The sequence below is a fragment of the Sinocyclocheilus anshuiensis genome, unplaced genomic scaffold (genome assembly GCF_001515605.1).
Source record: "Sinocyclocheilus anshuiensis isolate Anshui unplaced genomic scaffold, SAMN03320099.WGS_v1.1 scaffold337, whole genome shotgun sequence".
In the NCBI taxonomy this organism is placed as follows: Eukaryota; Metazoa; Chordata; class Actinopteri; order Cypriniformes; family Cyprinidae; genus Sinocyclocheilus; species Sinocyclocheilus anshuiensis.
The window spans coordinates 174,076-187,128 of record NW_015537968.1 but is presented as its reverse complement, the minus strand read 5'-3'; the positions used below and the strand labels follow the sequence as shown (position 1 = coordinate 187,128).

At 38.2% G+C, this 13,053-nt stretch overlaps 3 protein-coding genes across 4 annotated transcripts in view; 1 reads left to right on the top strand and 2 right to left on the bottom strand.

Annotated features, from left to right (window-relative positions):
* Positions 1-6: 6 nt before the first annotated feature.
* On the bottom strand, positions 7-2,597 carry LOC107668195 (chromatin complexes subunit BAP18-like). 2 transcript variants are annotated; one of them, XM_016459998.1, is made up of 5 exons: positions 2,308-2,597; positions 1,980-2,074; positions 899-1,119; positions 653-757; positions 7-451 (listed from the first exon to the last, which is right to left on the bottom strand). In XM_016459998.1, the coding sequence occupies exons 1-5, from the start codon at positions 2,326-2,328 to the stop codon at positions 387-389; spliced, it is 507 nt and encodes a 168-aa protein (XP_016315484.1). In that variant the 5' UTR covers positions 2,329-2,597; the 3' UTR covers positions 7-386. The 2 variants fall into 2 exon arrangements, with proteins under 2 accessions (XP_016315484.1, XP_016315477.1); XM_016459991.1 differs by having other exon boundaries at positions 7-454; positions 2,308-2,596.
* A 464-nt stretch (positions 2,598-3,061) lies between these two features.
* LOC107668186 (mucin-3B-like) overlaps positions 3,062-13,053 on the top strand; it is a 30,518-nt gene continuing 20,526 nt past the window's right edge. The window contains exon 1 of the mRNA XM_016459983.1: positions 3,062-3,588. Within this exon, the coding sequence (XP_016315469.1) occupies positions 3,562-3,588 (27 nt within the window). The 5' untranslated portion in view covers positions 3,062-3,561. The remainder of the gene's footprint in view (positions 3,589-13,053) is intronic.
* On the bottom strand, positions 4,131-13,011 carry ache (acetylcholinesterase (Yt blood group)). Its single transcript, XM_016459974.1, has 5 exons — positions 12,735-13,011; positions 7,549-9,027; positions 7,141-7,333; positions 6,808-6,986; positions 4,131-5,895 (listed from the first exon to the last, which is right to left on the bottom strand). The coding sequence occupies exons 2-5, from the start codon at positions 8,957-8,959 to the stop codon at positions 5,774-5,776; spliced, it is 1,905 nt and encodes a 634-aa protein (XP_016315460.1). The 5' UTR covers positions 8,960-9,027; positions 12,735-13,011; the 3' UTR covers positions 4,131-5,773.

The following is a 13,053-nucleotide window of genomic DNA, read 5'->3' as shown; positions in this document are numbered from 1 at the left end:
ACTGTACCAAGCAAAGCTTTGACACTCAACAATGCATTGCAAGGTTTTTGTCCAGCTTCCCCCCCAAAAACAACGTAATGGTCATAATGCTTTATTGATAATGGTTGGGAAAAAATGTACACAATAATGCCTTTACAGTAACTTACTTTAAAATTATGCATTTTGGACTCAGAACAGAAATATGTATTAAGCAATATTTGCTAGCATCTTTCAAAACTGTGTCCTACATTGATAAAATATGCCTAGCTTCACTATTAACTTAGAAATAAGTATTTTCCTGGAAAAAAGAGAGAACTTTCTCCAGATTAAAAAATGCCAAGTTTCTTGAACCCCGCACTGAAGTGACACGATTAGTTCCTTTTCCTGATAGTATGGTGCAGAAGATTTCAACGGGATAACAATGGCAAGTCGCTGGAATTCATGATGAGACTGGAGTCGAGATTTAGACTATCTGCTGGGAAAAAATAAATACAGATATTATTTTCCCCTTTAAGAACTGGGAACAACGGAAAAAACAGACAACAGAAATAGCAGACAATGAAAACCCTGAATAATAGACACAATTTAAGTAATTTAAATACATACCTGAGTATAAGTAATTTTGTTCAAAATTTAGAGAAAAAAAACGTATTATTGAGAAGCTGTTTCTTACCTTGATCAAAATTGAGCTTTTTAGATGTGGAACTATCACTCAACCCCTCAATATCTACCAGATCGCTGTTGGCATCAGAGTCATTCAGTGCACTGAGAGTGACATCTGAGGAAAAATTATACGAATGCAGTTATATTTTACTATTCAAAATGCTGAAATTATTTAAGGTTGACTAAAGTAATGTTTTTGTTTTTTTGCAAGTATAAAATAAATGCAACACAAATTAATGCATTAAGAAATACTTACCTGCCGTCTTTGATGATTTAATGCTAGATGGACCTGTGGTTGGCCGCTGTAAACCCGCAGTCACCACAACCTGAGAGGTTGGCACAGCGATTACTTTAGGTGGGGCTGGGGGAGCCATAGACACCGGAATCTTTTTGGTACTCTTCTTTGGTGAGTCAGTGGATAAAGGAGCTCCACTATCTTCATAAATCTTCCTCTTAACTGTTGTTTTCATTTGTGCCCTAATGTTTAAGAAATGTCTAATTAGATGCTGACAAGCTACACACCGAATAATGACTTTTCATGGCCTACAAACATATATAAAAAATTCATAAGTATATTAATAATATAATTATTATTTTTTTTTTACTTTTTTGGCTTTTCTTTAATTTACATAAACAATGGCGATCAACAAACCAGCATTCCTTTCCAGATTTAAAGTATTATAACTGCATTAAAAAGCATTAAAGTTAAAATTTCACCTGCACTTGAGGAAGACACCATTATTGAAATTTACAGACTCTAACACAGTAACATTCAAAGGATTAAGTGAGACAGGTGTCCTTACATTGTGTGGGTTATTTTGTAAGGATAAGCTTAATGTGTTCAAGTAATCTCAAACTCTGTGTATATCCACCTAGCTCTGCTTGTAAACAGCAATGGAAGTTACAAGACCCATAATGCCATTGAAAACAATACTTTATCTTGTCCATGACCTCCTGAAGCAATTGCAAGTACAAATCCAAATGGGATAATATTAAAGAGTTTACATGAAAATGTCTCAATAATTTGCTAATTTATTGTTAACATACTGAACTTAACTATCATATTATAGGCCAAAGCAGACAAGGAGCTGGTACATTTTGGGGGGATTATTTAGGAAATTCCTGAAAATGCCAAAAAAATTAAAATGTAATATTTTGCATGTAACCATATGCATTACCAAGAGCAGTGCTGGACAAAATGTATACCTTACAAAATTAACAAAGTGTGTGTAATATACACACTTTAGATTTGTAAGAAAATGTAATTATATCATACCAAAAGCCTGATGCAGTGTGTATATTCTAAAGCACATGACGGTAAATACACAGTGTCTCACCCTGCTGGACTATTATCTCCCACTGGATGCAGCTGCATGGTTAGCTCTCCCAATTTTGTGAATGCAGCTCCAGCTGCAGAAAATATCTCGCCAACCTAACAGTTACATACGTAAAACACGAAAAAGACTGAAGCGAGTGTATCCGAAAACTTGTATGTTTTGAAACTGGTATTAGGTTGATAGTTAGCATGATAGCCAATAGCTTTATTAACAAAACAAGAAAAACATGTCCAATACGAAGACAATTAGCATGGATGTATACTATCAAGGTAAACATTTAATCTTGCTTTAGGTGCCATATTTATCAACACATTTAAGTTAACGTTACCTTGGTAGAGGCTGAAGTCATTGTTTTGATTTACAACTGAAAAACAAGGACTGCGCTTTAGAAATGTTAGGAGACAGCTAGCGGACTTGTGTACCGATGATTGACTTAAAACGACCGCGATACTAATTCTTAAACTATTTACATTATGAAATAATAATAAAAACATTCTTAACTAAACGGATTGCATAAGTGCGCCATACAGATGACACTGTGATTCAATGGTGCTTATTGGTCTAAATTACAGCCGTCGGTCGTTATTGGTCAACACCAAAGAATTATTCAGTACATTAAAGCTGCGTTGAAACTGCGCAATTCGTTCGTTATTTCACTTCATGTGCGTTGATATATATATATACCCCCAAAACCATTTCGATGTATAATTTCTGAAGCGATACGTTTGCTGTTGTCTTGGTTGAAACCGTTGCTGCTTTTTTTACCCAACATGCTCGTCTTTGTGATCACCGAGAGGAAAACGCTTTTAAAAAATAAAGTATAACGTCCAATTACTGTTTTTTATTATTATTATTTTCTATGAAGTTAATTATATATATTATATAATTATTATTTTTTTAATTGTTAAAGATGAAAACAAAATATAAGAAAGGAAGTGTTGGCTTATATTGTACAATGTGTAATCTTTATATTGGCCTGTACTGCCCTCTGGTGCACAAAACCGTCAACTAGAATTCATGTTCAGATGTATTTTTAATGAGAAGAACAACCACACAATCAAGCAGCTTTCCTTTAAGTCCATAACTGTTTATTGAGGTTGCGTTGGAAAGCTTCTGATATGGTGCCCAGAGAGGGCGGATAAGACAAATAACACCATGCGGAGGATTTGCACGATGCTGTCACTATACATGTTCGGCACTAATTTGACACAGCCGGCAATATCTGGACCAAATTAATAATAATAATAAAAAATGAACAAGAACAACAATAACAGTGATTGCTATTATTATTATATGCATGTTGTCAAAGAGCAACAAATGCAGAACATAATATGCTTGTTCAGCCATGTGCAATGTTCTACATATATTTGGGGTAGAATAACTTGGATTTACAATATAGTATTTATAGATAACATTTTATCTTTGTGATGAAATTAAGAGGAAGGTATCTATAACTAATAAATTATAACTAATTTGCTTGCCTAAATTTCTAAAATTAGGAAAACTATAAAGCCATACTAAAATTAATGAAAAATTGACAAACAACATTAAAAACTGAAGAAAAATATCAGTAAGATAGCATATGGCACTCTATATTGCTGAAGAAACAGTTGATTTATAGACAGTTACAACACCCATGATCATTGCTGTCAATTCATGACCACTGTTTTTATCAGTCATGTCAGTGACATTACATGAGCATCAATGCATTCAAATAAATATTCAATTTTAGGTGTATTTTGTTATTGCTAACATCAATATCTATATCTGGGCTATTATAATGTTTTTATAGCCATAAATATGTAATATTATTAACAGACATCAGTACTAATATTGTCAGAGAGGATAACAGTCAATTTTTAAAGCACATAATACAAAGGAGGAGGTGTCTAGGGCATGCACAAGGGGATTTCATGGAGTGGAAGGAAAAGCACCTGTCATTCAGGCCCATAAACAAACAAGCATAATCATAGCGTATGCAGCTGTGTTTAGAGTTTTGGGGGCCCTAAGCAAGCGTTCCGGGGGAGTGGGTCCCCCTTGGTAGAAATCATTCTGTCATTTGCATGGTGCCTAAACACACTACTGCCAGTGTAACATTTGTCTAGCTAGTACAATATATTATTTCCACTTAAATGGCTTTTTTCTTTTTTCTTTTTTTAAAGCTAATCTATATTATTCCAGTCATATTCAGAGGTTAAATGCTTAGTGCCAACCCGATCCCTTCCACAGTGTTAACAAAATGCTAGATGAATGGTTCTAGACAAGTACAATAGATTTAGTAAAACAGGCTGACAGGAAGTTAGGCATAGACAGGCATAGACTAGCATGTTCATAATAAACATGAATATGCACATTGGGACAGTGTATATGAGAGAATGATTGACCATGATACATTCACACAGTAAAATACAAAATAATGTTTGATCCAGATTCACAGACAAAATGCAAATATATGTATGCAATTCCACACTCTTAATAAATACACAAAAATAAAATATTTGCTCTTTTTTTTTAGCTAACTAAAAACACTCCACATTAGTTCTTTTGATACTTGATGCAACCATGAAAATAATTTACTTAAAAAAATACACCAAATATTACAATAAATATAGGACATGATAGGAGTGGCTTTATAACCCTGTATTCTTGTTTGTCCTCACAGCTTTCCTTTGCCTGTGTTTTCTTTCATCGTCCTCCCACTGCATCAAAAGGGTGAAGGTAGGGCTGGAGTTAAGATGGCTGACACAGCGGGCTGTCATTTCAAATGAGCACTAAGTAAATTACTCTCCCTCCATTATCGTAATGAGAAGCCTTTCCCATCGGGAGAGGGAGACGGCAAGGGAGAAAACATGATATTGACCCTTTGGCACACAGACAACATTAGTCTTACTCACCAAGCTCTCTTCCTCTAAGATAAAACACTCAAACATACAATGCCCGTATGAAATTTGAACTAAGAAGAGGTGAATTCACTAGTAGTATTCCACACATAAGCACGTATATTGACCTATGTAGTTGGTATATGGTAAACACAGACTTTCTCTCTCTCATACATACACACAAGAAGAGTCATGCTGTGGGCACTAGAATGCATGCAATGTAAGTAGCAATCAAAATAAAAAATAGGATTTAAATATTAGTACTTTAACACACAGACTTGCCCACACAGAAACAATTCAGTACAGTTAGACAACATACATGAAATTAAATGGCTCCTGATTCCTGCATGAAGTATTGGTATATTGAGTTGGACTACAGTCAGAAAGCAGAGACAGCAGACAAGTTCACATGTTAAATGGGATAAACTAGCACATGAAATACTGACTAGAAGTGGTAGATACAGAGTGGAGATAAATGTAATGTGAAGCAGCCTTTATAAATTTAAGCCTATAAGAAAACAGGATAAAAACAAATAATAATAATAAAAAAGTGAGATCCTGAGGACCAGTGTAAATGAGGGTTTCTAGGTTCCAGTGGAACAGACATGCACGTTCACTGTTTAGAGGTAATATAACTATAACATTTTTTCTGATACATACATTTGATGACCGTAGCACTTCATAATCTCTAATAGCAGCCTGAATTCACCTCCGCTCCTTATATATCGGAAGATACCACTTGTATATTGTCACATAATATCATTGGTTGATAAGAATAATATCCTACACAGGGAGGAACAAAAGTGCAACATTCACATGCCTACTCTGAGAGAGCTATCAACGAAAAAGCTTTGGAAACCTTTGCCATTCTGAAAAGAGACTATTAAGGGTTATGGTCATCAGTTTACGATTTATCTAGAGGTCTGTGCAGCGCTCCTGCTTGCTGTAATGGTCGAACTGGCTCTTCCAGTGCATCATGTAAGAGCTCCAGCGATGGAATTCCACTTTCCACTGTCGCTCAACATCATCAATGTTGTCTGGGCAAGAAATATGAAAATAAATAAGAGGAAAACAACAAGATGTTTGAGAGAAAGGCAAGAGAAAAAAGTTGAAGGGGAAGGATGATTTTTAGAAAGGCAGAAAATAGGAAAATTTCTATACAGAGAGCTGTAAAAAATTAAGTAATCCATTAAACTACTCCGCAGTACCATATCACTATAAAGTTCCCACCCATTTAACAAAGCAATTGCCAACAGCCCCCACAGAAGAATTAATTTGATCATTTACGATTTTAAGTCACTATAGACAGTCCTGCACAACCCTCCCAGCCCCCACCTAAAAGAACAAGTGTTTAATTGCTTCATATTCTGGTTCACTTCCAGTGTAATAGTTGGCAAAGGACATTTGTTTAGATTCAGAGCACAAATGATACATTTGCACAGACAAGGCATTTCCTTGAGAAACAGCAAATGGTTTATATTATGGCTATTACTGTATGTTCTTTGAACCTATTTTGCCCACAGAAGGAAATGAAAAACCAAACAGTAACAACAACAACAAAAATAATATTATTAATAATAATAATACAAAATATACTCCTGAAAACAATAAATCTACACATTCTCACTTTTAATTTCATGAAAAGCATAGAGTACATTTTTTTAGTTAATTCAGATTTCAAAATTGTTCAAAGAAAGAAATGAGGTAGAGGAAAATTGAGTAGATAAACAGAACCTAACACATTATCTTTTGTAAGACGATTTAATCTTACTTCTGTTATGTAGACTCCCTCTCCTAAACATCCATAACACAAGCCTGCAATTTCTCACCTTCAAACTAAATTCTAAAAAAATAACCTACAGTTCCTCTGTAGTTCCTCTATGTCCATGTTAATAAATATAAGAAAATCTATTTGCATGACAGTGGAATTTACTGGTTGGGTTCATTACCTGTGATGTTAAGCAGACGAGGCAGAAAGCGGTTCCACAGAGCACAAACCTGTGTTCTTAGACCCTTGTGCACCTTCAGTGGCTCTGTGTTCAAGCCCACATGCTTTTGGTCAGTAGCAGTATATTGAGGCCACCGTCTCCGACTGTCCATGGTGCCATCAGTGTTAATGTTGGGATTACTTCATGCAGACAGAAAAAAGTAGACATGGAGTTACCTTCCAGGCAAAACTAAATCATTCCATAACTAATAGATAAATTGAACCTTTATCTGAAAAAAAAAAGCAATATGACTAATCTTTCATGTGCACCTGACTCGTTTGCTATTTCTCTTACCCGGTGCGGGCGAAATTGGCCCAGTATCTCATCATTCGTCGACTGAGTTTCTCTTCTTCTGCTGTGTAATTGAGTCGTTTTTCTAATGGCAAGCCAAACACAAACTCAATCTCATAACCATGGATTACTCCCATCCACTCAGGCCAGGCCAAGTTTGAGGCTCGGTGGTCAAACAGGTAAAGGTACACAGCACCTAAGGACAAAAAGGGGCAGTGCAGATTGAGAAAACTGGCCTTGAACTATTTTGCATTAAAGATACGCTCTGTAAAATTGCGTTTTGCTCTCTCTTCTTCATCCTAGTGGTCTTGGATTTCATGCTGGCATCTGTCAGCTAGTTTATTAACTGTTGCCGCTTCACACCGGAGTGTTTTATACTATGTTTATTCTTCACTATTATAATGACCTTACCATGTGAGTTGCCACTGTTGTAACTTGTTGGTCCGGAGTTTCCCCAGCCTAGTGTCCCTGGAGCTGCAGCTCCAGGCTGGGTATGGAGGCTAGTGTGCTGAGCGTATGACCTTGCAAAGTGCTGCAGAGGACAGATGACATTTTGATCTCCTACAATATCATCCATTGCATCTCGATTCTTTTGGGGGTTGTTCTCATCCATCCAATCAGTGTACTGAAGCATAACTGCCTCCAAGCCAATCTCATTAGCATGAGGAACACCCATCTTCACACCTTCAAGAAAGTCTTCTCGAGATATCAAACTTTCATTGTCTTTACTAAATCCTGGTGCACCGTACAGCAAGAAGTAAGATCCCTCATCCTGATTTACACCCAACATGATCTGAGTGTATTTGAAGTTACCCGAGTTAATCATGGCTTCTGGGGTGTCAGGAAGGAAAATGCCATCTATGACAGGCACAAAGGAAAAGCGGAACAGGCTGCTATAGGGGAGCACTTGCCACTCCTGATCAATTAGTTCCTGTGGATGTTTGTTTCTCAGGCAGTCAACCAACTCAGTATCGTTACCTTCGCTGCAGCCAACAAGTTTGCCCAACAAGGTGCCCCTCCGACGGGCCTCATCAAAGCTAACAGTAGCCCAGGGGGTATTAGGAACACCGCTCTGCATTATGGCACGAGTGAAGAACGGGCGGCTGTCTGGTGACAGAACATGCATGCCGACTGATGCTCCCCCAGCACTTTCACCAAAAATGGTGACCTGTTTTGGGTTACCACCGAAGAAGTGGATGTTTTCTTGGACCCACTGGAGGGCCAACCTCTGATCAAGGAGACCCACATTTCCTGGTGCTTCTGATGAGCCATTGAGGGCGAGGAATCCAAAAGCTCCAACACGATAGTTCATAGACACAACTACTACCTTTTCGGAGTAAGCCAAGTACCGTCCATCATAGACATCTAGAGAGGAGGAACCACTATAGAAGCCTCCGCCATATATCCAGACCATTACAGTGAGGTTCTGCGGCCTAGGGGTAGGAGGTACCCACACATTAAGGTAAAGGCAGTCCTCGCTCATCATTCTGTTGGGGTTCCACATCTCGATACCTGGAAAGCCTGGGTAAGAGGTGTCTATAAATTGATAGCAGGCATTTGGGTAGTCTCTAGCCTCGAAGATTCCATTCCAGGGTTTTTTTGGCTCTGCTTTCTTGAAACGTCTCTTCCCAATAGGAGGCTCAGCGTATGGGATCCCCAAGAAAGCGATCACATGACTCCGGTCTGGAACAGGCAAGCGTACACCCTGCACACGGCCCAACCGTGTTGCTACTATGAGGTCGGATTCACTCTGTGCAAGACAGCAGTGGAAGAGTAACATGAGGAGCACAGCAGGCAGAAGGAAAATGTCTGAGGTCTTCATGGTGTCTTTTCTTTTGTTGGTTGGGAAACTACGGTGATCTCACTGTTCTGAGCCAAGCTCAGTATGACCTGTAAATGAAAGGCACAAGATGAAAAACTGAGGCAACAAAATAGATTTGTGATCCATTAAATTAAATTCATACGCATGTATAATTAAAAAGTAATTTTGCATGCTCAGAGCCGTGCTGTTGTGACTGCAGCTGTGTGAGTGTCTGTTTAAACAAGGCTATTTCTGTTCCCCCTGGCTCCTTTAACTGTGTGGAGTTCTATTTTTGAAGGTGTCACTTCTCTCTATCAGTCCAGCTGCCACTTTGTCCATCCAACCCTTTATCTGCTATGTATATGCTACACAAAGCATCACTTAAGTGATCTTGGCAATCCAACCTTTACACAATCAAAGAGACAGTTTATCCAAAAATGACAATTGTCATCATGCACTTACTCTCATGCCGTGCCAAGCTTGCATGACTTTATTCCTTCTGTGTATCATAAAAGAAGATATTTTGATAAAAGTTGTCTTTTTGTCCATACAATAACTTTGACCTTCATTGTATGGAACAACAGTTCACAAATATTGTCATTTTTGCTCTGAAGAATGAAATACAAGCTCTCAAAGGCACCATCCATGGAATATTAACATATTTTAATAAAGGAATTGGTGCCAAATGCATTAAACTAGACTGCTCATTACATAATCTATTGGCGGTTTCAGAGAAACCGATCTTAAAATAACAAGGAAGATTATAGCTTATAGCTACCCTTGCCCCCCATTTCCGGCATGCAGCTGTCTTTTAAGATATTAATAAATCCATTGAGACGGTGTGACTGATGAATTGCATTGCAGTCCCCCAAGCCTCTTTTCACTATTGAGTCCAATATAACACCGTGTCTACACCAGACGCGAGCGGCGCGACAAAATACTATAGAACCTATTATGCTGTCTACACTGGATGCGGCGCGGTGCGACAAATTCCCGACAGTAAACTGCTGCTGCGTTCTATTGATGACGTACTGACACAAATTTCAAATGATGTTCAAGGTCACTTTGTCGCGTCCAGTGTAGACAGACTTTAGCTGTTGCGGCGTGGCGCAACACGACAACTGTTGCGTACGGTGTAGACACGGTGGTATATTGGACTCAATAGTGAAAAGAGGCTTGGAGGACTGCAATGCAATTCATCAGTCACACCGTCTCAATGGATTTATTAATATCTTAAAAGACAGCTGCATGCCGGAAATGGGGGGCAAGGGTAGCTATAAGCGGGGATTGGGGATAGGCAGAGGGGGAGAGGCTGGCTGGACTCAAATTAGATCCTGGAATCCATGTATGAAGTTCACTGGGGGGGGTTTGTTTTCAGCTTGGGATTACACGTTGTTGTGCACACCATCATGTCAATAAACACAGCTTTCTCTCTCTGTCTAACTTTCCACAATGCTTTCCTGTGAGGGAAGGATGATAGCCGGTCATTTCCAATTTAACGGGAAACATTAATGCTAAACCATAAAACATTTGTCACAATCATTGCCAGCAAACCTTAATCTATCAGGTTTGAACTCTGTTGCCATGGAAATTAAGAGCCTGCACTACCCATTGCATCCTCTTATTTGTACAGTCAGTCTGTACTTGGTTTCACCATTTTTTCCATCTCGATAAGACTAGTTTTGTGTTAGTGAAGGGGTGAATTAACACTTTAAAATCCTCAATCTCTATTTGCAATGCAATAAAGTAAACTCTTAATTTTGTAATGACCACAAGTAGGTTTAAAAATCCCAGAAAGCATAGAATAGAGTAAACGTGATTACTTTAAAGGCCTAGATCAGTCAGAATTTCCATCTACATAACAGTGGAAGCAAAGATTTTGACCGAATTAATACTACCAGCAAACCTAAATGATGTTCTATTCATGCTGCCATTTCTTGGTACCCACAGCGTGACATGACCAACAGGCCAAAACATTTCAAAACTGACAGTTTGACGAGCGCCACTGAGATTGATGGAATTTTCCGTTTCGTGGTCTGTCCGTCTAATATTTCATGAGAGAGTGCTTAGTAGCAAACACGTGCCAACACATCCACACTTGTGCTCATGCTGTCCAGAAGCCAACTGTAGAGACGCTATTATTACAATTACAACTACAATATTTTAAGCTTTCAAACAATCCCCCAGTTGATGAGGTAGTGTGCATGCTACAATAGAATGTTAACGTTAATTACCCTTCTCTGAGGCAGTTGTACGACTATAATTAACTTTTCCCAGCGGCGCACATCTTCTGAAGTCTAAAAGCTTATCATAACTGCATCAACATCTGAGTCAGAAGTTTCTACGTAATTGTGAGACCAAGCGGGTCATTCTTGTTATGCGGTATATTTTGAGCTTTCAAACTTAAATCAATATGCCTGTGTTGTAATGTAAGTATATCAGACAGACTTTCAGAAATATGCTCTGGTCAAGTTTAAGAAAATCCTCAGTAATATACCCTTACAGTTATCTCTAAAGGTTTTCTTAACTTAAGGGATTTATTGCAACTGAGCATAGACACTTATATTTTGATTAATTGTAGGCCTAGCTTAATTATTTACACAATGGCAAGAAAATTAACAGGAGGATGGACATAAAAACAGTTACAGTTAAGTCATTTCTCAGTGAGGGGCTTAATTTTGACACTGCCTGGAGGATGATGTCATCCCAACTTTGCTTTTGATAGCTAAAGGGAAACAGCAAAAGACTAACAAGACAGAAAGTGATACCAAGGACACATACAGAAAAAAAAACCTAATTATTTAAAAATATTACCAAAAAACTAACTAATGTCTTGCATCTTTACAAATCGGCAGTATAACATTTTATTCAAATATTAAGACATGATGGGGAAATGGCAATATACAGCATTATCTCGACAGCTATAGCGGGAACGACCCAAGGCGTTAAAATAAGTGTAAACAAAACAAAAATACCCGTAATAAACAAAAACAATGAACCCATTAATCTGGTCAAATATGACATGAAAGCTATGAGAGGAAAATCCGACAACATTTTAGGCTATACTTCAAATTACCGTGCTTGGCAGTGAATTTCAATAAACCGATATCACAAACACGCACGCAATTTGAGCGTTACGTACCAGAAAACCAAAGGAGACGGGAAGGTTACAAGTAGACAGGTGCTGAACGGAAACAAGACTTAATTTTCGGGAACTAGGCCTCCGAGTGCGCGCGCGCGCCTGTGTATTTCTCCAGCACGTCTAATTACATCCATTCTTTAGCTCCACAAATATGACCATTAAAGGCACGAGCATCGAACACTCACAATGTTATTCGTTTTTGCATACTTGTTTATACAAATTTGTTCACAAATACTTATATTTTAAGCCTTTGTCATGTTTCTAGCATTATAGATATTTAGCGGACTAAGTTATAATTAACAGAAAATGAAGGCAGTGATTCATATTACAATAATGCAACAATAATCGGTTTGGCCTGTAAAATGACTGCAATAATCAAAGCCATTAATGTTTATTGTACTCTTAATTAACTACAAACACCTCAGTATTCACGACTGTATAACAACAACATGCTATATATTTGCAACATGAAACGAAATGTAAATATGCCCCGAGTAGATGCGCTCCAACACTGACGCCAAATTCACGCATTCTGATCTCAACATCTGTATATTTTATTATTTTACAGTGTTGCCTGAGGTACCAGTCAGCTGAAGAACATATGAAATGCCCGAGTAAAACCTCACAGAAGCCGCAAAGATGCCTAAATTGTACCTGGCGATTCCAGTTCACAAGCCGGCTTGGCTTCAGCGCCTCTACCCCGGACTCTTCCCCTCCTCTGCCTGTCCTTGAATGAAGAAAGCCAGAATTGTTACCGTGCCGTAGGGCGATAAGCAAAACCAGGACAGCTGGGCTGGGGGTAGCGTGAAGGGAGTGAATTATAATCCCGCCAGTCTGATTTTAACGCTGAATCAAGCCTCTGACGGAACTAAGAGAAGAGTTGTACTCCACTGCTGTGTCGGTAGGGGGAGACTCCTTATAATAAGCATAATCGACAAAAAAAAAAAAAAAAAAACTAGAGGTCTCGCGAGAG